The sequence below is a fragment of the Castor canadensis genome, chromosome 15 (genome assembly GCF_047511655.1).
Source record: "Castor canadensis chromosome 15, mCasCan1.hap1v2, whole genome shotgun sequence".
NCBI classification, from domain to species: Eukaryota; Metazoa; Chordata; class Mammalia; order Rodentia; family Castoridae; genus Castor; species Castor canadensis.
Window position 1 is genome coordinate 29,892,762 of NC_133400.1, and position 22,957 is coordinate 29,915,718.

At 41.5% G+C, this 22,957-nt stretch overlaps 1 protein-coding gene across 2 annotated transcripts in view; it reads left to right on the forward strand.

The window, feature by feature from the left end:
- Positions 1-8,528: 8,528 nt before the first annotated feature.
- The window catches only part of LOC141417414 (carboxylesterase 1D-like), a 38,684-nt gene continuing 24,255 nt past the window's right edge, over positions 8,529-22,957 (forward strand). Inside the window, exons 1-7 of one of the 2 annotated variants that reach the window (XM_074055979.1) lie at positions 8,529-8,688; positions 11,714-11,921; positions 14,405-14,549; positions 17,490-17,623; positions 19,475-19,628; positions 21,180-21,284; positions 21,981-22,085. In XM_074055979.1, the coding sequence (XP_073912080.1) occupies positions 8,637-8,688; positions 11,714-11,921; positions 14,405-14,549; positions 17,490-17,623; positions 19,475-19,628; positions 21,180-21,284; positions 21,981-22,085 (903 nt within the window). In that variant the 5' untranslated portion in view covers positions 8,529-8,636. The remainder of the gene's footprint in view (positions 8,689-11,713; positions 11,922-14,404; positions 14,550-17,489; positions 17,624-19,474; positions 19,629-21,179; positions 21,285-21,980; positions 22,086-22,957) is intronic. The other variant, XM_074055980.1, reaches the window with a different exon arrangement.

Genomic DNA, 22,957 nt, shown 5'->3' on the forward strand with positions numbered 1-22,957 from the left:
TGAAGCCTGCGCCTGTCTGTCCCTTCAATGCTAATAGTTGTGATCCCAGAGCGTCTCCTATTTTTCCCCACCACCCATCATCAGCAGGCAAAACAAAAAGGAGCCAGAAACTCTGATGCACTGCTGCCACCAGTGATTAGCCTCAGCTGTGCCCTAGAACTGCATAGTGAAAATCAATCCTGGGGTAAATCTCTGCCTGCCCCAGTCCCAGCTGTCACTGAAGGTTCCCTGAAAGGTGGCACATTGGCTCCACTCACAAACTACACCTACTGGCCTGTGGGGAGCAAGACTGAGGAAGGAAGAAAAGAGTGAAAAACCTCAGCCTGTGCTCTATAATGAGCAATGAGATTAAAGCATAATAAGACATTTCCTAACAAAGAAAGCCCAGGACTAGATGGATTCACTACTCAATTCTACCAGACCTTTAAGGAAGAACTAACACCAAGGTAAGGTGATTCGATCCTCTGTGCCAATCCTGGACGTAAACCCAACAGAATCTAAGTCAGCATACATTAGGAGTGCCTTCACATCTATGTTTATTGTAGCACAATAACAAAGATACAGAATCAGCCCATGTGCCCACAAACAGATAAATAAAATAAAGTGTGTATACATATATGTAAATATAGTGTGTGTGTGTGTGTGTGTGTGTGTGTGTGTGTGTGTGTGTGTAATGGAGAATAATTCAGCCATAAAGAAGAATGAAATCATGTCATTTGCAGGAAAATGAATAGAAATGGAACTGGAGATGACCATGTTAAGGAAAATAAAGCAGACACTGAAAGAAAAGAATCACCTTTTATATGTGGAAATTTAAAAAAAAAGAACAACAGCATACATGTCTAGAAATATAATGAGAAAATACTGAAGATAACCATAGGGAAAAAAGACATTGCATACAGAGCAAGAAGAAAATATAATTTTTACCACCTTTTTTAGATTTTATTTTATGGTATTCTACATTATTTTTAATCTTTATTGAAGGATAATATACAAAATACCTGCACATTAGTATATTAAATTTGATGAGTTTGGGCATAATTTGTGATATATCATCACAATGAAAATAATAAATATATCCATGTCAATTGTACTTACCACAACACGCGTGCACACAGGGACTTGAGGAAATGTTGGGAAGTACTGTATGGATAGGGATGAATCTATGAAAGGTAGTTTTAACCTGTTAAAGTACATACTGGGGACACAATCCCACTTAGTCATGCTATCCCACTTAGCACACTCCTTTTCATATGTTGTTGGATTCAGCTTCTAGTGTTATATTAAAGATTTCACTGTCCACAGTCAAGAGGGACACTGTTACGTAGCTTTCTTTTCCTGCCATGCTGCTGAGTGGTTATTGTGATGCTTCTGTGTGACCTGTGGCATGAATTGGGAAGTGTTCTCTTCTATTATTTACTGCTGTTTTGCATGTGTCTGTAAGGATTGTATTAATTTTTCAGCAAAAATCTGCAGAATGTATCAGTGATTCATTCATTTTTTGCATGAAGATTTTTAATTATCTTAGTCTGTTTACTTGTTACAAGTTAATTAACATATTCTATTTCTTCATGAATTTTTTTAAAAAATTTTATCTTTATATGGATTTGTTTATAATGTATTCATGTTTCTAAATTGGTATTAAATATGGTGAAAAGGAAAATAACACTGATGAATTGTAGATTTAGAGGATGAGTAAGAGCAAAATATGTAATGAATATGACAAAAGTAATTTGAAAGATAGAAATTTAAAGTACACCATTGTAAGTTTCTTGTAATTGATACTACATTGTTTGAGGATATAATGGGATTATTTAAATATGGATATTGAATACCCAGAACAACCACTACAGACTTTTCAAAAAATCTGAATAATAACCCAATAGCGATGGTTATTAATTATTTAGGAGGTTGCTGTTGATGTTTTGGGGTTCTTTATATATTATTGATATCGACCTCTTGTCAGATGTTTAGGTTGCAAATATTTTCTTCCACTCTCTAGGTTGCCTCTGCACTCTGTTGACTGTTTCCTTTTATGCTTGGTGTAATCCCATTTATCCATTCTTTGGATAAATGGTGCATGTGGATAAAGCACAGAAGTGCTTTTGTTTCCTGCACTTTTAGCATTCTGACCATGACAGTGTCCTGAAGCATTTCCCTATGTTTTCTTCCAGCAGTTTCACAGTCGTACAGTCTTACAGTCAAGGTTTTCATTCATTTTGAGTTGAGCTTTGTGGCTGAGGGAAAATAGGGGTCTACTTTGTTCTTCTGCAAGTGTATATCCAATTTTTTCAACATCGTTTTTTGAAATGCCTGCCCTTTCCCTGATGCATGCTATTAGAACCTTTGTTGAAACTCAGTTGTCCGTAGATACAAGTTTATTTTTAAAGTTTCCAATCTAAGTCCTTTTTATGTCAGTACCATGCTGCTTGGTTGCCGAAGCTGCAGTGTCTTGTTAAGTCTGATAGTGCAATGTCTTCTGCTTTGTTCTGTTTTGCTCAAAATGCTTTTAACATGCAGGGTTCTTTGTGGTTTCATATAAATCTTAGAATACTTTTCTACTCCTGTGAAAAACATCATTGATTTTTAATAGGTGTTTGAATCTGTAAATTGCTGTTACTTATTTAGTCTCTGTTTGTATGAGAGTCCCCTTGTTAGTATTATTACTCTCAAGTCTATTCCTCATTTAAGTCTATCAATGCTTGCTTTATATATTTGGGTGTTCTGATATTGGGAGTATATATGGAAATTGTTATTTCCTCTTGCTGAATTTATCCTTTTGTCATTGTAAAATAACCTTCTTTGTCTCTTTTTACTTCTCATTTAAAAATTATTTTATATGATATTAGAACTGATACTCCTTTTTTTCAATTCCATTCATACATATTATTTCATTTCTTCACTTCCTGTCTGTGTATGTCCTTAGATGTGAAGTTGCTTCTTATAAGAAACACATAGTTGTGTCTTGAAAACTCTCCAACTTTGTTCCATTCCTCCCCACAGTTTCAATTTTTGTATCACATTTCACATTTCTTTATTGGCTGTTGCTTACTATCAATGTAGTTATTGTTAATTTAACTATGTTATTTTTTAGTTTTCATACTAAAACTATGAATGACTTACACACCACATTTACAATATTAGAGCACCTTGAGTTTGTATAATTACTCTTACTAGTGAGTTTTATGCTTTTCCATTTTTTTCTTCTTCTTCATTCACATTTCTTTCTTTCAATTTGAAGAACTCACTTTTATATTTCTTCTAGGACAGGTCTGTGGAGATATAATTTCTCAGCTGTTGTTTGCCTGGGAAGGTTACTATCCCTCACTTATTTCTAAAGGAAAGTTTTGCCAAGTACAGTACTCTCAGTTGACAGGTTTTTTAACTCAGTACTATGAAAATATATACCACTCTCCCCTGGCCTGTAAAGTTTTGCAAAGAAGTCTGCTTCTTTGCAGGAGAATTTGGATACCTCTGCATGTTCTTTCTTCTCTCTTGCCTCCATAAGAAACTTCTTTCTCTTTCTCTGCGAAAGCTTAATTTTAAATGTCTTGGAGCAGTGGTTTGAATTAAATTTGGTGACCTTGGAGTTTCCTGTACATGGATATTTGTACCTTTCTCTATGTTTGGGAAGTTTTTTGCTATTATTTTTTAAAGACACTTTCTACCCTTTCAGCAATTTCAAGTCCTTCTTGGACTCCAATAACCCACGTATTTCCTTTTTAATGCTGTCCCAAAAGTTCCTATACGCTTTCTTCTTTCTTCTTCATTTTTCTTTTTATACCTCCAATAGTGTATTTACAAATGATTTATTAACTCATTAATTCCTTCTTCTATTTAGATCTATCCTGCTACCGCATTTGAATTTCACTAAGAGTAAATTTTCGGGTCAAGAAATTCAACTTGATTTTTAAAAATTCCTTCCATTTCCTTATTAAGTTTCTCTGCTAAAGTACCGAGACATTTCTATGTGTTTTCTTCAAATTCATTGCGTTTCTTTAAAACCGATGTTTCAAATTCTCATCTGAGAGTTCCTCCATACTGATTACTGCCTGGTAAGTTTCTGTCAATTTATTTTGAATACTAGGTGGGGTCATGGTATCCTGAAAGCTCTTGATACTTGCTGGCATCTGAGCATTGAGGGACCAGATATTTATTCCAGTCTTCTTAATCTGGTTTGTTTGTGCTTGACATTCCAGAAGCTCTAAGCAGGCTGCTTATTTTCTTTGGCCCTGTATTTGTTTTTGCAATTTCAGCACTAGATAGTGTCCTGGTTCATGTTTGCCAGGTGTCTCCTACTGGTGTGTTGTTATTTTTTTCAGTACTGGAAGGAAATCCAAGCCTTGGTTTGTCCCAAATATTCTGTTGGATTATTTTTCAGGAAGGAACGGGAGAGTAAATACATACAGTAGCCTATCTCCTCAAGCCCCTTCCTGGGGCCAGGGTAGGCCTAGATGTGTTGTCTACAAATGCTGGCTTGTGGTCAGACATTGCAGAATTCTGCCTGGCTCCGGACAAAGTCTCCCTTGATGAGTTGCAGAAGAAAAACCAACGTAAGTGTTGTAGCTTTACCTGCTTTCATTGACTTAACAATCACTTATTGTGGAAGCCACGTGGTTGGGCAATACATTATTAGTCTCCCTCTCACTGTAATGTAGATATAACACCTCTGATGTGTGAATTGTGACGATAACAGTTACCTAGATTCTTTTTCTATAACTTGAAGGCCACAATTGCTAAAATACTCTAACTCTCCACTTGGACTTGCAGGTGGTGAATGTAACTAGATGAAAAGGTTTGATATCTCGTCCTCATTTTGTGCCTAACTCCTTTTCTGTCTTAAACTTTGGGACAAATTTCTCTTCTGCTCTACATGTGGAATTTTGATTATTTGAGAGCTGCTTTGTCTGGAACACGGTTACCTCGACTTATCCTTGGGAGGTTATCCTTGACTAACCTCCCTCTTCCACCTTCAATTCTAAAAAACACATTTACCAGCTGTTATGAGAAGAGACACTGAACTATAAAAGAAGCAAAAAGAAGTGGCACCCAATTTCCTGGTAGATCTCAGCAATTTCCAGAAAAGTCATGAACATTCTTCCATAAGCCTATCTCTCTCCCTCATTATTCTCAACCACCTTGGATTGAAAAGTTAATTTATAAGCAAAGCTCCCATTTCTCTAATCTTTGGCCACTGAATAAACCCTTTCTTTCCCAACACTCATCTTTCAAACATTGGTTTGTCTGTGGGATCAATTTCCAAACCTGAGTTTGGTAACAGTTGGACAAAGACCAGTCTCCTATGTCATAACATTGGCCACCATTGCCAACAAGCTCTGTTATACCCTGAGTCTACAGTTCCCTAAGACCAGCACAACAATGGTTTATGCTACTCTGGGCTGCTTAATGTTGAGGTGGACTCATGACCCAATATGACCTCAACCATCTATATAGGTCATGCTAGTTGAAATAGAAATTTGACACTCTGTGGCTGTGTGTCTTTCTCAGGCACTGGAGCTATTCCAGGGGCTCTATCCACAGGCAGACCTGATGATGGTAGCTGTTAAGATCTGCCCAGTGTTAGGTTTCACCAATCAAGAACTTAAATTTCAGGGGAAAATCTTTTGTTTACTACAATGTCTTATCCTCAGCAAATAGGGAGGGGCTCACATAACACTATGCTGCCTATAGTTGGTGTAATGTTGGTGAAGGGAGTTTCTTGGCCAACTAGGCTGATTCTAAACTGGGGTACACTGGAGTCTCACAAGACACAAAGAACTATACAGTCTTAAGTTTGCATTAGGGCCCATGACTCAGTTGGCAGTGATACAGGCCAAAAATGACTCCATCTGACTAAAGCATAGAAGTTGGCCTGGTATTGGGACAGTTCTAGAAGCCTGCCTCCATGTTCTGACCTGGAAATAGCAATGCCGACCAAGGTTGGGAGATGAGCAGTGGAAACAGTCCCTTGGTCATGTAGGCTGGGTCATTCCTGAATCTCACAGATGAAGCGAACTGCATTCTCCTCAGGAGGACAAATGTGCCTCAGGCGCACTCCAAGGCTGGAGCTGGTACTGCCAAAATGTGGGGGCACCCCAGCAATGTACAGGTTTCTGCCTAATGCTGGAGCCATTCTAGAGACTATGTCTGTGATCTCTGCCTTAGTAATGAGACCTTCAATTTCTACTAGGTGCTTAGTCTCACTGTGGTAGACCTGGAACTGAGCTCTAATACACAGCTCTTTGCTATGTTTGTGTCCTCCTGAAGTAGGAGTGGGGAAGTTGGAGTTACTCTCTTTGCTGCTGGCTCAGTGCAGTCCAGGGACTTGGTCTGCAGATATTGAACTGGTCATAGGGGTCATGGGGTTTTGTCAAGCACTGTATTTCACTATGTGGGCCTGAGACTAGATTGCAAGCATAAGGCCTGTACTTAACTCTCTCCCTCCCCTCAAGCAGGAGGCTGTCTAAGATGGGCTGCTTGGGGATGGGGGATGGTAACACAGGTAACTTTCCTTTCTGCCTTTTTCAATGTATCTTTTTTCATTTTCTTATACTAAAGTAGGTACTCTGGTCTTTCTCTCCTAATTTCCTTAGCTCTTGTTAGAGTGGATTGTGCATGAATGCAAGTTGATGCTCAACTTGGTGTTTCTGTGGTAGAACTTGATGAAAAATCTTAGCCACCATCTTTCTCTGACATTTTTTAAAGAGTATTTTTATGTCATGTTTTAAATGTTACAAATGACATTGAGATTTTCAGAAGAGTTTGGACCACGTCAAAGCTCAAGCCCTTCTTAAATTACTTTCCTTATGTTCTACAAGTTCCCTGAGAGCCACATCACTTCAGACTCATGGAAGTGTCATATTTCACAGTTATCTCTGCTTTTCCATCTTTTAAAAACACAGAATTGTTATGAGTGGATGTAATGTTCATTGGTTCTTTGGGTGTGATGTCTAAATTTAATTCTCTGTCCCAGGCACAGCAAAAGAACCACAAAGGCTAGAACGTTATCAAGATACGATTCATCAGTAAAGTGAAAGTATACCTTGAAACATGAGGCAGGCAGTATGGATTTTTTTTAAAAAAGCTGTGTTAAAATGGTTGGGATTTTATTATTAAAAAATAAGACAGGCTTACAACATGGTGCAAAATTAAAGCCTTCTTCTTGTGGCTCCTCCCCAAATGATTTGAGAGTTGCACAGGAACTGCAGAAAGTCATTCATCTGAGCTTTGAGAAGTTGAGGGAGGCACCTCACATTTGATCATCTTTGCTCTTCCCTGTCTAGTGTACCAGTGGAAGATCAAGCAGAGGTCATTATAGCCCTGAAGCCAGAGGCACAGCTGAGAGTGTGTTGGACAAAGAAGATATAGGGATATTGGGGGATGGGGCCATCTGGGTGTTATGATTCCACTTCTGTGAAAGAGAATGAGAACCTGTAGCCAGGGACATTTCCTCATTCCTTCTCATGTTTATCTGAGTGCCTATGCTAGTTAACAAAATCTGTAATCATTTTCTCCTTGTAAAGTAAGCAATTAAATTTGTTGCACAAAGTCCTCTTTTATCTATTCATTTATTTTTTCACTCTTGTTCCAAACCTTGAGGGAACAAACATCAGCCTTCATCTGTGAATTTCCAAATGGCCAGCAGAGGACAGCACTATAACAAGGAAATCCTGCTTCTCGAGGCTCCTGAGCTGCTGGTGATGAGATATTGTAGAACCATAGAAACCACAGCTAGCAGATTAATTAGAAACCAATATCAAAATTATGTTGTTTTCTCTGTAACACATGGAAAGGGGGAAAGGTACAATCCATTACTTGAGAAGACTAAACTCACAGGCAGGTCAGAGGTTGGGGTTGACAGTTTTCCCCCCAATTTTTGTACTATAGAGGAATATACCAGGCATTTTGGTAAATGAAGAATGGATGGATAAATGGATGGATGCATAGATGATTAGAGCCAGGGACTATGGAGAGATGAATTTGGTTTATTGTAAGAACATTCTCTGCCCTCAAATACCTGCACTGAAAAGTAGTGAGTTTCCTGACCCTGGCTGTGTGAAGCAACAGGCAGGCCACTTGGCAGGAGTATTGCAAAGCTAAGTTAGGCATCTGAAGGGGACTGGATGAACTATACGATCATTTCTAAACTTAAGAGCCTAGGACCTATGGAATACAAACCCAGGGAAGCTGAGATTGGTGCCTTAATCTTCCAAATGAGCAGCTTTGGAGCTGTGAGATGCACTACAACGTCCCAGATTTTGCCAATGACCCAGACCAAAGCTTCTCCCTGCCTAACTACATCCCCTACTGTGTCTGCTTTTTAGGAGCTCATGGTGCCCTGAGGTTACAGTCCTTAAAGGAACTGTGTGAACAGTTGCTGGTCATCTGTAATCTCAGAGTTCTATATGGACTGTTTAGCTAAAGGAAAGTAAATGATGTGGGAGTGGCTTGGAGCTCCCAGGGTATACCCAGGAAGCTCTTGGGAAGAGGGAGGGATTTTGTTTTCCATTTTAGATTATGTAATAGATTCAGTGGGTGGGAAGTACAGGGTAGGTCACCAGCTCTGGAACAAGATCGGTGCATTCTCTTGGAGCAGCAGAGACCTCACTGGTCCGCAGAGCCACTGTCCCTCCACAATGTGGGTCTGCACTCTGGTCCTGGCATCTCTGACTATTTGCACAGCTTGGGGTGAGTTCTTCTGGAGTTCAAATATCGGGGCGCACACTTAGAAATCCTGTGCTGGGCACACGTGGATAGACATGCATACAGGACAAGGCAGAACAGGACTCGTCCACAGTAGGGTTTAACCTATGGTCTTGTATTTGGCTTGGGAGCAGCAAAGCTCAACCAGTGCCAGCTTCACAGAGTCACAGGGGATAATGAATACCTGGAGACCCCGGCTGTAGGCATCAGACACAGGAGGGCAACAAGATAACCTCATGTCTCAACATGAGGAATTAAGAGAACTCAGTTTATTCTCCCTGTGATTCTTAGGGCTGGCGGAGTGGTTTAAGTGGTAGAGTGCCTGACTAATAAGCGTAAGGCCCTGAGTTCAAACCCCTGAACCACCAAAAAAAAACAGAACTTAATTTATTCTCCTTATAATTCTTAATCCAGATCTGGGCATATGTTGGAGAAAGGAGTAGCAAAGTATGAAATGCATTGACCTAGGAGACAGAGTTGGTGTCTGAATCCCAGCTCAGAACTTCTAAGCTAGCACGGAACTTGTTTTTCTTGGGTCATCTCATATCTAGCATAGGGATGGCAATAATACCTTCTTCATAGGGCTGCAGGGAGGGTGAGAAAGGGCTTTCCTTCTATAGTACTTAGGATGTTGCCAGGTCTAAAGCAAGTATGAAAGTGGATGGATAAATAAAAAAGTCATTTGATTAAAATGGAGTGTATTAATCAAAATCTGAGGTATAATCAGGCCAAAAAATCAGGAGCCTTGGTCACTGAAAAGGTAATTTGTTACTTAAAGCTTCTAAGACAAGCGGCCACACCAATGCTATTGGGGGGGGCACAAAGAGAAGTACCAGGGTCAGTCATGAGGTAGAGGATTAATTGGTTAGAGCCTTTGGTGTGGTTTCCCCTGGGAAGGAGAGAGGAGGTAGGGTAAAATGGCATAGGATTGCCTAATTGGAGTTATTTTAGTGGACTTTGATGCCCAGGGCTGCCCTAGTTCTCTAGTGCTTGGTTTGGGCTGATTAAGGCAGGTGGGTGGTGATCTGAAGTGTAAGAACCTGATGAAGGAATTGGTAGGGTGTAGACTATGGATTGGTTGGGCCCACAGTGCAACAGTCCTCCAGGATCAACAAGGTTTCTCAGGTAAAAGCATCAGATGCAGAAAATAGAATCTGTGTCTATTACAGAGGCACAGCAAGGTACCTCAATATACATCAGTGACATTTTATGGAGGAAGAAACTGAGATTCATAGGGAATGTACCCTTAAATTCAGATCCCTTTATGGATGTCCTCTTTGTCTTGAGTCATACATCTTCTTACCTGGATATCTAACTGTCTTCCCAAGTGCACCTGGATAACATGATCCAGTGTCACACTAAGCAAGGACTCTCTTCACTTTCTTCCTTTCTCTTTCAAGGCTCCCACATGTGGTCAGGGAATAAGTCATCCTTCAACATTCCTCAAATATCTCCATGTTTCATCATAAAAATTTTCTGCTAATTATATGAAGGGATCTATGTTCAATGCATAAATCTAGGAATGCACCCAGATAAAAAGCAACATGCAATGCCACCACAGTGTCATACCTGTCACTATACATGCTGTCGAGGATGTGCATTGTAGTGCCATTGGTAATGATTAGCAAAAGGAAACACACATAGAATTTGGTCTTAATCACATAAGACAAGAGTATGATTTTGAAACTGGCTTTCCATAAAGAGTTTCCAGTGTTATTTTCTATTCTTGATATACAGATGGTCCCTGAATTATGATAAGATCATGCCATGATAAATTCATAATCTTGAAGAAAAAAATCATAAAGCAGAAAACATCCTAAATTGGAGACCACTTTTCCTTGTGTCCCAGGAAGTTGATTTTGGTTTGGGGTAGAGTCATTGGGAACAACAGAAACAACTTAATGCTCACAGTAAGAACTATCCATCAATACCATAGACATAGAAACTAGGGTCCCATAAATAGTTTACAATTTTATTAATGACATTTCTGTGAGAACAAATCTGGATGTTTCTTTTTGTTTCTATCCACACACTTTGAGAGAGAGATTGACACATTCTCTATACCCAAAGGGGATCATTGGAAGGGCAAGAGGATAGAAATCATGTCCTAGAGGGATTCTCTAGTGAACTGAGGCTACTGATTCCAGACAAGATGTCAGAGGTGGCCATGACTCAGCGTCTGAAAGCCCACCTGCCTCAGGAAGGAGGATCAGGATGGCTCACTCTGGTCCTACAGCAGGTGGAACCAAGACTGCTAAGGAAGCTGCAGGGAGATGAGGAACAATAATCTGCTCCACAGAATGGAGCCAATGTGGGAGGCAGGAACCTGACGCCAGTTCTCCTACCTCTGAATGACCTTGCTTAAAGATACTAGAAAAATATTCTAGAAACTTATCATGTCTTTTACCCAAAATGGCCCCTTCTGCTTATTGATTCACTAAATAATACCCAATCTTTTAGCTTGGCATTTGAGGCCTCTCTGACATGCACCTGCTCATTCAGGATGATCTTCCATTCCCCATGGACACTACCTGTGGCACTCATAGGCCACTGTTTTTCACAGCAAAGCCCCATGTTTTGCTGCCTCTGAGACTTTCTCCCTACATGGTCATCCCTCCTGAGAGTAGCAGCCATGTCTTGCCTATCTTCTTATTTAGCATGCAGTTCAGCACCTGGATCTTCATGGGTAAATGTTCCAGAGGTTTCTCTCAGGGAAACAAAGTGTCTGCTCTTTCTCAGCAGCTCTCATATTTGCAGTAACCCTTGGATGCATGCTTTTCTACCTCCAATTCCAATTTAGTCTTTCCATCAGCTCTCTGAGTTAAGAAGAATGGTACCCCTTATCCTTAAAAAGAAAAATAGACATCCTTATTTTACAGGAGAAGAAACTGAGGCCTAGAGGGTTGGGGTGACATATTCATGGTCACATGGCTAGAAACAAGCAAAATCCACCAGGAAGCCAGGTGTAAATTTTCCCTCTGATGTGACCTCATTTCTTCTCCACATCTAGCAGGGCACCCATCCTCGCCACCCGTGGTAAACACAGTATATGGCAAAGTCCTGGGGAAGTTCGTCAGCTTACAAGGATTTGCACAGCCTGTGGCTGTTTTCCTGGGAGTCCCTTTTGCCAAGCCCCCTCTTGGATCCCTGAGGTTTTCTCCACCACAACCTGCAGAACCATGGAGTTATGTGAAGAACACCACCTCTTATCCTCCTATGTAAGTCAACTTCACACCTTCCAATGAGGATGTTTGTCTCAGAGAAATATAGGAAGGAATGAAGGCACTCCTCTGATTGGCTTATATTCTGTGAAAGAATCCTCAATAGTATTGTAGAATCTTGAAGTGTTCCAGAACTGTCACAGCTTTCTAGAGTCCCCAAGTCAGCACTTATTTTATTTTGTATCTGTTGTATGCCAAGAATGTTCTAGGTTCTGAGAATTCTTTAAAAACAAAACAAAGATACTAACCTTCATCTAGCATGTATTGTAGCTAGGAGAGAGATAATGAACAACATGCAAATTAATAAGGCAATTACAAACTATGTTAAAATATGCTAAATGTGATTGAAAAATGCAGGGCATCAGGAGAGAATAGTGAAAAGTACAGTGTTATGCATTCTGCCTTGAACTTGGCCTGGCTGGGGAGTGGGATGGGTGAGGATGTGTTAGTGACTGGTGTAATGGGGACTGAATTTGCAAATTCGCATTCCTAAGTGTGTCTAGTTTTCTAATCACAAGGTAAGCAGGGGTTGGTTTGCTCCAGTCACCCTGGCCAGCTGGGTGAAAATGTCCAGTGGCTCCAGATGTCCTCACAGTCACTCCCAGAGCACCTCAGACACCTACAAGTGTCAGCTTAGATAGTGTTATCTCCTCAGCCAGGTGCTTCTGAGGATTTGCTTTCTTTCCTTTCTTTTCTTCTAAAAATACCAGTCACTGTTTGTCTCTGTTGTAAGTATAATACATACACATCACAGAGAAGTTAGGAAACACAGAGAAGCAAATGTAAGAAAATTAAACAGCATTTACCCAGAGAGAATTCCTGTAAACATTTGAGATGGTGTTTTCTAGTCTTTTCTTTATTGCATATTTCCTTCTTTGAAAATGGATCATAAATGCAGATAGTTGCATGGCAGCCTGGGTTGTTTATAAATAAAACATCAACGTCATTCTATGCCCTTAACTATAACAGCTCAACGTGTAATAGCTATATTAAATCATTATTTAACTATAAGTGTATTTACTCAATCTCTGATTGGGTCATTAAGTTGTGTTGGATAGTCTTGAAATGTAAATAGCACTTTGATTAACATATTGTAGCTGAACTATTATGGCATTTCAGAGACAGAAAGTATGTACTTTTGTTAAATTTCCCTCAGAAATGTCAACAGTGTACACTCCTTCTATGGAAATGTGAAAACATCCATTCAGTGGGACCTGCCATGCTTGAGTTACTAAAAGAATTTGTTTTAGCTTTTTGATAAACAAAATGGTGTTATAATAATCATATAAATAATAAACATGATTTCAGTCTTTATTTTGTATTTAAATCCAAGTGAATTTGAACTTCTTTTTCCCTCTGAAGATTTCTGAATTACTACTTTTATGAATATTATGTCCCTTGCTCTTAGAGATCTAGGGAATACCCCTTATTCCCCAGGATGGGGGAAGTCACCTTTGCTGGCTCCACTTCTGCCATTTAACAGCTCTGTTTTCCTGGCACTTGAGAGCCTGAATTTCCTCTTCTACCTTCTGGGGGCAGCGATGCTGGCCCTCTGGGTCCATCAAGATCTGAGAATGATGCTTATAATGTACTTGGAAATGGAAGCGTTACGTAGCATGAGTCTCCTGGCTTCGTAACCTTGGGCAGGTTCTATAAACTCTCAATGCCTCACTTTCCTTGTTTATAAAATGAGGATAAAAATAGAACCCTCTTCAAGGGCTTATATAAAGCTTAAGTGGAGTACATAGGATGAGATTGACTCAGTGCCCAACACCCTGGGAGTACTCAGTAAACATCACTAATTCTCATCTATATTGGACTTGTGAGACTCTTCTCAGGACAGTCAACAGTGATTACTGGAAGATGCAGTTGATAGAATCTTGGTAGGCGAGAGCTGCAAGGCCTTTAGAGAAAGCATGAGCCTTACCTGCAACTGGCAGATTGGGACCCAGGGAAGGAATTCACTGAAAGCCATCCAGCACATTAGCGAGTGGCCAAGGCAGGAATAGAATACATTTCTCCTAAGGTTACCTACATGTTGCCATCCCTGACATGCAGAAGGCTGTCTATGTCATTGGAGCAAGTTCTCCTGGTTGATAGAAGTCTTCCAAGGACTGAATCATATTTACCTGGTGGAAGAGCTGCAGCCCACTGTACAAAGCCCAGCAAAGGGCAGGGCTCAGCCTAGGATGACAGTGAAAATCACTTCCCTGGACAGGTCAGCATTTGAGTGCCTCTTCTCCTTGACTCAGGGCATTCCAAAGGTTTATTGAGTGAGTGAGATGCTAATTCTTTCTAACTCTGAATGGGCTAGGACACTATAGGGTTCCCAGAGAGATCTCCAGAGAGGCTTCTGTGTCTCAAGTCCAGTGATGGCAGCTCCCTTTACAGGCTTAAGACTCCCAGTGCAAGGTCTGGCCACTGCTGACACTTTTCAATTCCCATATAGTGACATCTCAAGTGTCCTTTTTCCCTCTCAGGTGTTCCCAGGATGCAATGGCAGGACAAACACTCTCAGAGTTCTTTAACAACACAAAGGAGAACATTCCTTTCACATTTTCTGAAGACTGCCTGTACCTAAATATTTACACTCCTGCTGACTTGATGAAGAACAGCAGGCTTCCGGTAAGCATGGGACCACTGGTCAAGACTTGATAGTTCCAGCATTCAAGATCTCCTTGTGTGGTCTGAAGGGGATGAAGGCAGCTGGGGACAGGGAAACCAAATGATTCACCAGCACAGAGCTTCCTTTCACCACAGAAAGCACAAGTTTTTCTTACCTTACTTTTCCTCAGTGACATCATGTTTCTGGGGGAGATCTCTGTACACCTGCAAAAATGCATGTTGTAATTTTTCCAAGTTCTTTCACACTAATTAATGGGCAAGAATGATTACTTAGTTATAAGGTTAAGAATCTGATCCCAGAGCAGCTCAGATGTAATTTCTACTATAGTTAGAGCTGGAAAGAATCTTAGAAAAAAATAAAACAACCCAAACCAAAAGAATCTGAGGTTACAAAGGGGAAAGGAGTATTGTACAACAGCTCAGATCTTCTGATCTTCAAACCTGTGCCCTTTGACATGCATTTGCACTCAGAAAAGCAGACTGTGTAGAGCAAATGACCTCTGATAACTTTCACTGTTCTATGAAAACTTTCACTAACCTGTCAAAATCTCACTGTCCCATGACAAAGGTGTGGGGTGGAAAGGAATCTGGGACAATCTCAAAAATACTTTCCTTGCCTTTGACCAATAATCTGGGATATTTTTTGGGGAGAGGCTCCCTAATGGTTTTGGCACAGGCTAATGGCTCAGTGACTCAGCATTTCCCATATAAAGGAAGGGTAAAAAATGGGGCTGACTGCCAGTTGCAGGCCAAAGGGCGGGGGAGGGTGTGGTGCAAAGGAAAGGATCCCTGGGGTGGAAGAAGTCCAGGTGTCAACACCCAGCCAGTATCCAAGGAACATCTTAGCATGGAGCCCAGGAGTTGGAGAGGAGATTGTGAATTTAAGACTGGAAATTGGTCCTACACTTGCTTTGTATGGTATAAGGCAGAGCAGGGACTGTTTTCTTACTCATTCAGCCATTCATTCATTCATGCTTCTATTGTATACTCAGTGCCAGCTACATACTATTACCGGTGTATTGGAATGTTCTAGATATTCCTCAGTTCTTGGGGATGCTGCGCCAGATGTGGCAGAAGAACCACTCAGCAAAAGAACCATGAAGAACAGAACAAAAAGAAAGGGTGATTTATTAGCAAAGCATGAGTAGACCTGAAGGCCTGAGATGGGCAGTGAATAAAAGCCAACTGCCTAAATGGGGACAGAACACTCCAAGGGCTGAGGTGTGCAGTTGGCTAAGGGCCAAACAAATGGAATCTGTTGAGACTTGGAGATTTACCCAATAGAATGGAGTAATTACATGGCGCAAAACTGAGGCCCTCCCCAAATTGTTTGGAGAAGGCATGATGGCTGCCAGGGTGTGGGAATTCATGAGCCTGTACATTTGTTCCTCTCTGCCCTTCCTATCTGATCCTCTTATCCTTGCCAGTTTATCCTTGGCACTGGGAGTGGACTCCATAAGGAGGATATAGGGCCATTTTCTTAGTTGACACAGAACATGGGCCGTTATGTTACTCATTGATTCTTCCTCTTCCAAGAGAAATAGCCCTGCATTTACTCATTCTCACCCAATGTCTACTCACATGCCTATGTTAACAAGAGTCGGGGGTGAGAGAAAGCTATCACCATGCAGCCCTTCCAGGACCTTGCCCTCTGAGCTGCACAGACACACGGTGACTTTATCAGCTGTCACTGCCCCGCCTCCCCAGCCCTTGGGCTCAGACTTCACTCAGAGATGATCTTGACTCAGTCCCTCCTTGGAAGGAACAGGGATCACAGAGGGAAAAGACACAGGGCCTCTGGGAGTTGGGATGCAAAAGCATCTCCACTATGGACACAGGTTCTAGAACTATCACGTCTGGGATCAAATGCTGGGTCTACCATTGGTGCCTGAGAGACTTAGGTAACTTCTTCACTTCTCAGCCTCTGCTCCCTGAAATGAGAATAACCACCTGTGAGTATTGGTGACAACCATCAGACTTTACCACAGTTCTGGCTCAGCACACAAAGCAGCAGTGATGACACACTAGTGACAATTGCAGGAGGAACCTCCTGTCTTCACAGCTGCTCACTGCTCTTGGCTGTGGCTTCAGGGATTGGACAGCTCCTCAATTGGGTTCTGGGGCCAGAAATCCTGGGTCATGTCTTGTCTCTCTCACTTAGCAGCTGCAGGATCTCAGGCAGGCAAAGTGCCTCAGTTTCCTACCTGTCATGTGGAATAATATTAACACCCACATCATGGATAGGCTATTTCTAGTGCTCAGAACAGTTCTTGCCATATTGGTCACATTGTGATTTTTAGCAACATTACTGCAATGTTATTTTATCAGCTCTCAATTCTTCCCTCCTATGTGAGTTCTTCAAATCAAGCATCATGAATTATGAATTGTGTGTCTACTCTCATCCTCCAATCTTATTACAGTCCCTGGCACATATGCATTCAGATAATGTTAGTCAAATGATGGAAGGCTTCCTGAAGGAGGAGAAGATGAGCTAACTTAGGAGAGTGGAGAGGGTTGGGGCATGAAAAGGAGGCAGAGGGGAGGCACATTGAAAAGGACCCCCATTGGGTACCTGTGTGCTTCTTGTGATAGTCACTCACATAGAAGTGCAATTCATCCCTGAAGAGTTATCTGAGATGAAGCTGAAATACAAGGACTGCCCCATGCTTACGTTCAGAGGGTTGAATGGTCCAGGCAAGAGGATGGAGCCAGTGTTGGGAAGAACGTGAGCTCTCCCCATGGGTCTGGGGAGAAAGGCAGGAGATGCTGGGGGAGTTGGGGTGGAGGAATGATTCCTTGTGAAACCTCATCAGGTACTGGTGTTGTCGGGGTGATGCCCTGTTTGAGTCACAGCCTAGATGTAGGTACCTATTTCAGACAAAATCTGTGTTCTTCCCAATTTTGCTTCCTATAACCCGTGTGCTTATGTCTCCTTGTCAGGTGATGGTGTGGATCCATGGAGGTGGGCTGGTGGTGGGTGGGGCATCAACCTATGATGGACTGGCCCTCTCTGCCCATGAAAACGTGGTGGTGGTGACCATCCAGTACCGCCTGGGCATCTGGGGATTCTTTAGGTAAGGTGTTGGACTCTCCTCTCTGCACATTAGTTCCTGCATTGGTCTATTTTCTCTTGATATAACAAAAATCCTGAGGCTGGATAATTATAAAGAAAGCAGATTGGGCTGGGTGTGGTGTTACATGCCTGTAATCTCAGTTATTGGGGAAGAGAAGGATCATGGACTAAGAATAATCCAAGGGAAATGCACAAGATCCCATCCGAAAAACAAACTAAAACAAAAAGGACTGGAGTATGATACAAGAAATAGAGCATCAGCCTAGCAAGCTTATATTACTTAAAAGGAAAAAAACCAAAAGAACAAAAGAAAAAGAAAAGAAATTTATCTAGCTCTTAGTTTTGTGGTTTTATCACAGGGCCCTCTGGGGAGAGGCCCTTTGTTTTTTTCACAACATGGTGAGAAACAGAAGGAGAATCTGCACATGGGAATCTGCACATGGTGAGGCACAAAGCCAGAGTGGGGGACAGTCTTGCTCTCTCTTTTTTCTTTTTTTTAATAACAACTCACTCTCTTTGGAACTCACTGGGGTCCCATGACTGTAATAATCTTTTATGAGGGCTAGGCCCCTGATGACCCAATGACCTTCATTAGTTTTCACCTTTCAAAAGTTTCATCACTGATTAATTCTGCCACATTAGCAACAAGTGTTGCGGGACGTTGCTAGCTGAGATATGGGACTCTGAGGCAATTAGCAGGAAGCAAGGTTTTATTGTGCCAGCACAGACTCAGCAGACTTATGTCCAAAGGCTGAGCCCTAAGAACAGAAGTGTCTCACCTTATATACCCTTGCAAGCAGGTTACAGAAGCAAAAAGCAAGGTGTAATCCATATATGGTTATATTTAATTTTATTGGCTACTTTACCCTAATGCTATGTGACTTTCCCCTCCTTGGTGCTATGTGACCTTCCTCATGTTCAGATTTCTCAGGTTTTATCTCTCTGCTATGTCATCGTTTCCTCCTTGTTACTTTCTCAGGACTCATGCCTAGCCTGTCTTCTTCTGATCCTCCGCCGCACTGAACTCTTGGGCAATAAACATGTCCAGTCCCTAGCAACCACTGCTACTCCTAGCTATACCTCTAATCAAATCCCTGAGCCTCTGACCTGGATTATAGTTACAATCACTTACTTTCCTACACCTGCTGTTTTAATATTGCAGCTGCTCCACACAGTAGCCAGTGTGTTCTCTGAGACATAGACTGGGGCTCTGTGCCTCTGCAGAGGATCCCACAGTAAGTATAAGGACACAGAAGTCCTTGTCCAGGCCCACAGCACAGCTCTTCCTGCATCTCACACTAGCTGCACTCACACTGCTGTTCCTATGGCCCGGGGTCTTTTCACCTACTGCTTCTCCTCACCTGAATTCCCTCTCAGGATATTTACAAGAATCATGTTCACATGTTATTATGTTTCTGTCCAATACCACTGCCTCAAAGGTCTTCCTGGGCCACAAGAACTGAAACACCACCACCCCTGCACTGGCCCACTCCTGCTCTTTCTTTAGCTGACTATAATTCTCCATTTGCTGATCTGTCTGTTTATAGTCAGCACTGTGAGATGAGTGCAACAGAGATTTTGCCTGTTTTGTTCTCAGATGTACTCTAAATCTTCTTCAACCAGGGTTGGATACATGGTGGATCCTCAGTTCACAGTTTCTGGAAGAACTAAAATAGAGCCCTACACAGGTCAATGCTATTGGAAGACCCTACATAGATAAGGAAGACCCTTGTGCCTGGGATGCAGAACCCAGCCTTATTCTGGAAGGCCCACTGAGAGCCCCCAGCACACCTGTGATTCTGAGAGTTCTGCCGTGGCAACTCTGTCTCACCCCATCCCTGTTCTCTTGCAGCACAGGGGATGAACATTGCCGGGGGAACTGGGGTCACTTGGACCAGGTGGCTGCACTGCGTTGGGTCCAGGACAATATTGCCAACTTTGGAGGGAACCCAGGCTCTGTTACCATCTTTGGAGAGTCAGCAGGAGGTGAAAGTGTCTCTGTTCTTGTAAGTGTTCCTGATAACGGGCCGCAGCTCCAGGCTTGATGTGACTGTTGATGGGACCTCTGGAGACCAGCCAATCCAGCCATGGGACCACTGCTTACAAAACCTGGATTCAGGGTTGACTTTACTCACTGCATAGCATCAGATGATGCAGAGCCAAGACTCAAACTCCCCTTGACCCTCAGGGAGCGCAGAGCTGAGTTTTGTGTTTTGCAGATAGGAAAATCTCCAGCTCACTCTGCAACAGTGACATTCTGTTTCTCTTTACTTTGCTAATCTTTCCCTTTGCTAAGCATTTAACATTAGACCTCACCTTACTTTTGTTAGGAAGGAGGATTGGGTATAAACTACAAATAGGAATAGATGAGGACATGAGTTGGATAAGGGGTCATTGTTTGACTCCAAGGCAGAGATACAAGTTAAGGGAACTCAGGAAGGACTTCCACTGAGGCAGACTGATGGCTTGTTCATGTCCAAGAGGGAGGGCTGCAGTCTCTGTACCTGAGTGACCAGGTGGCCTGGAGGAGGAGGTGAGAAGAAGGAGAGACTAAAACTGAAATGGGGAGGGTTTGGACAGGGAGTATGGGTCACAGACATGACCTGTACATTTGAAATGTCTTGGTCAAGTGGGGATGGAGCTGGAGGGGACACTGAGAGTAGCTATAGAAGGTGCTAGGGCAATAAGAAACCCAACAGCTAACTCAGAGTTGAGTGGATAAGCCCTATTACTATATTTTTCAAACATGTATTGGTTTCATAGTAAAATTCTCATAGTAAGCTTTCACATACATGGTTTTTAAAGAAGAGAAATAGGAAAAATACAGATAAACCCAAAAGAAAAAATCACAGTCTTACTACCTAGGGGTTGCCACTGAGGACATTTTGACACATAGACTTTTCCTAAAATTCCATCTATCTATCTATCTATCTATCTATCCACCTATTTATGATCTAGCCACCCATTCATCCAAAATCTCTTTCCATCATGTATCTATGTTGGGTTATATTTTATAAAAAATCCTTTCCTTAATATAGTAGTGTTACATAAATAAAAATTTCCCTAACCATTGGACACAATCTGTAATATTAATATCTTATATAATTGCCTAGTATGAATGAAATGAAGCATTACTATTTACTCAATATTGGAACTTTGGGTTATTTCAATTTTGTATTATTATAAACAGTTTAGGAAATCTTAGAAACATTATGGGTCTCCATGATAATTTTTCTTAGGATAAATTGTAAGTCATGGAAATGTTGAAACTGAATTTATGGCTATAATTTGCCAAGCTGTCTTTCCAAACATTTGATTGCAGTGATGGGCACTTTCTGTTTTGTCCTTAGCTCTGTGCTCTTGCTCTACCCTCCAGAGGTTCTCAGGGGGAGTATGGGATGCAGAATGGGACAAGTGAGGAGCTGTCATGTCCACAGAGCACCATAATCCCCAGGTGAATGTCCAGAACAGTAGAGCAGGTGCAGGGAAGCTTAAAAGCCAACAAGTCACTGACCCTCCTCCAATCATCAACTCTCCTCCTTTTTCTCCCTTGCCAGGTGCTATCTCCTTTGGCTAAGAACCTCTTCCACAGGGCGATTTCTGAGAGTGGCGTGGTCCTCACTACTGGTCTGTTTGAGAAGAAAATTGGGCCCATAGCTGAGGTAAGTCTTACCCTGGATGACTCTGGTACCCTTTCCCCTGCTTTCTTTGTATCCTTGGGCATCTTTCTTCCTGTGGGATTCAGGTGAGATGCTCAAGGGATTCATGAGGTGAGGAAGGTTAAGCAGGAAGGACTCTCTTAGGGCTCACACTTAGCTCACATGCTACTGCACTTCCTGAAGTGTCTTCATGTAAATCGTGTAATGTGGAAGAGACATGGTAGCCTCCTAAGCATGTCACATATATTAAGTCTCCTAAGATAGGTGTAATTATCACCATCAACTATGAGAGTCAGTGACTTGCCTGAGGCCAAATATTTAATAAATGCAGGAAGTAGGACTTAAATCCAGAGAGTGGAATTCTGGATTTGAGATCTTTAACTTCCATTCTAAATGGCCTTTTGGAGGCATTCAACCATGAGAACATATTATTGTTGTGCAGTGTAGAGACATTGTGCTCATTTTAACCAGATAAGATAACAGAGACACAGATACTGTGTAATCTGCTCAGGTCACAACCTGCATTAATAACAGAGGCAACACTCTGTGGGATCCAGAACCCACACAGGCTGGCCTAAAATATTTTTGGTCACCCCCTCTTGTCTTTAGAAAGTGGGTACAGGATAGAACTCTTCTGTCCACATTTGTGAAGGGAACGACATTGTTCTTGACCTCATCTAGTACCTATAATCTCTGCAGCACGTTGCAATTACTGCTGGGTGTAAAACCACCACATCAGCAGTCATGGTTCACTGTCTGCGCCAGAAGACAGAGGATGAGCTCTTGGAGATCACACTGAAACTGGTAAGTGCCTCCATTTTAGGGCACCCTGCCCTGTGTACTTGGCCCCAGGCTTCATTCAACTGTCCTCTGGCCCAAGAAAAATGACCTTGACTAGTGTCCAAAAATACCTCTCAGGAACAATGTCAACCTTCTTATCAAAACTGAGATTTTCAGTGTTCTTTTTTTTTTTTGTAAAATACCTCAAAAATCAAAAGTCCAAAAATATCACGATGAAAATTGCATAACAATTCTCCCTCTTTATGAAAACTTAATATTTGACATTCTTCTTTTCAGATATATTTTAAGAAACAAGACACTCCACTTAGGTACAGTAAGTTACTTGCATTTGGAACATGAGAATTTCAAGGCAGAGTTTTTCAAGAAGATATCACAATTTACATTGGCCAATACAGAAATTATTGATGTTGTAAAACAGTAGTGTCCCAGTTTTACAAAATTTCTTTTTCTTTTTTGGTTAGGAAATTCATTAAAGGAAGCAGAAGAAAAGAAACAAAGCTCTCCTTAGGCAAGAAGTGCCCTGATAGATGATTGCCAGTTTTGTAGAATTTATGAGATTGCCTCATTTAGAGTTCTTCGATCTATCTGCCCATTCATTCATCTATCTTCTACCCATTCATCCTTCCAGCCATCCTATTTATTAATATCCTTTTATCAGTCTAGTATATATCTATCCATACCTTTCATTCATCTATTTTTCAATGTGTCCACCATCCATGAGTCACCTAGCCAATATTTATCTATATTCCTTCACCAAGTCCTCCAAAAGCAATGATCCATCCTTCACCTACCTGCGTGTTTTCATCTGTTTATCAATGTGTCCATCCAACTGTCCTATAGTTTTGTATTGACAACCCCATCCATCCATCCATCCA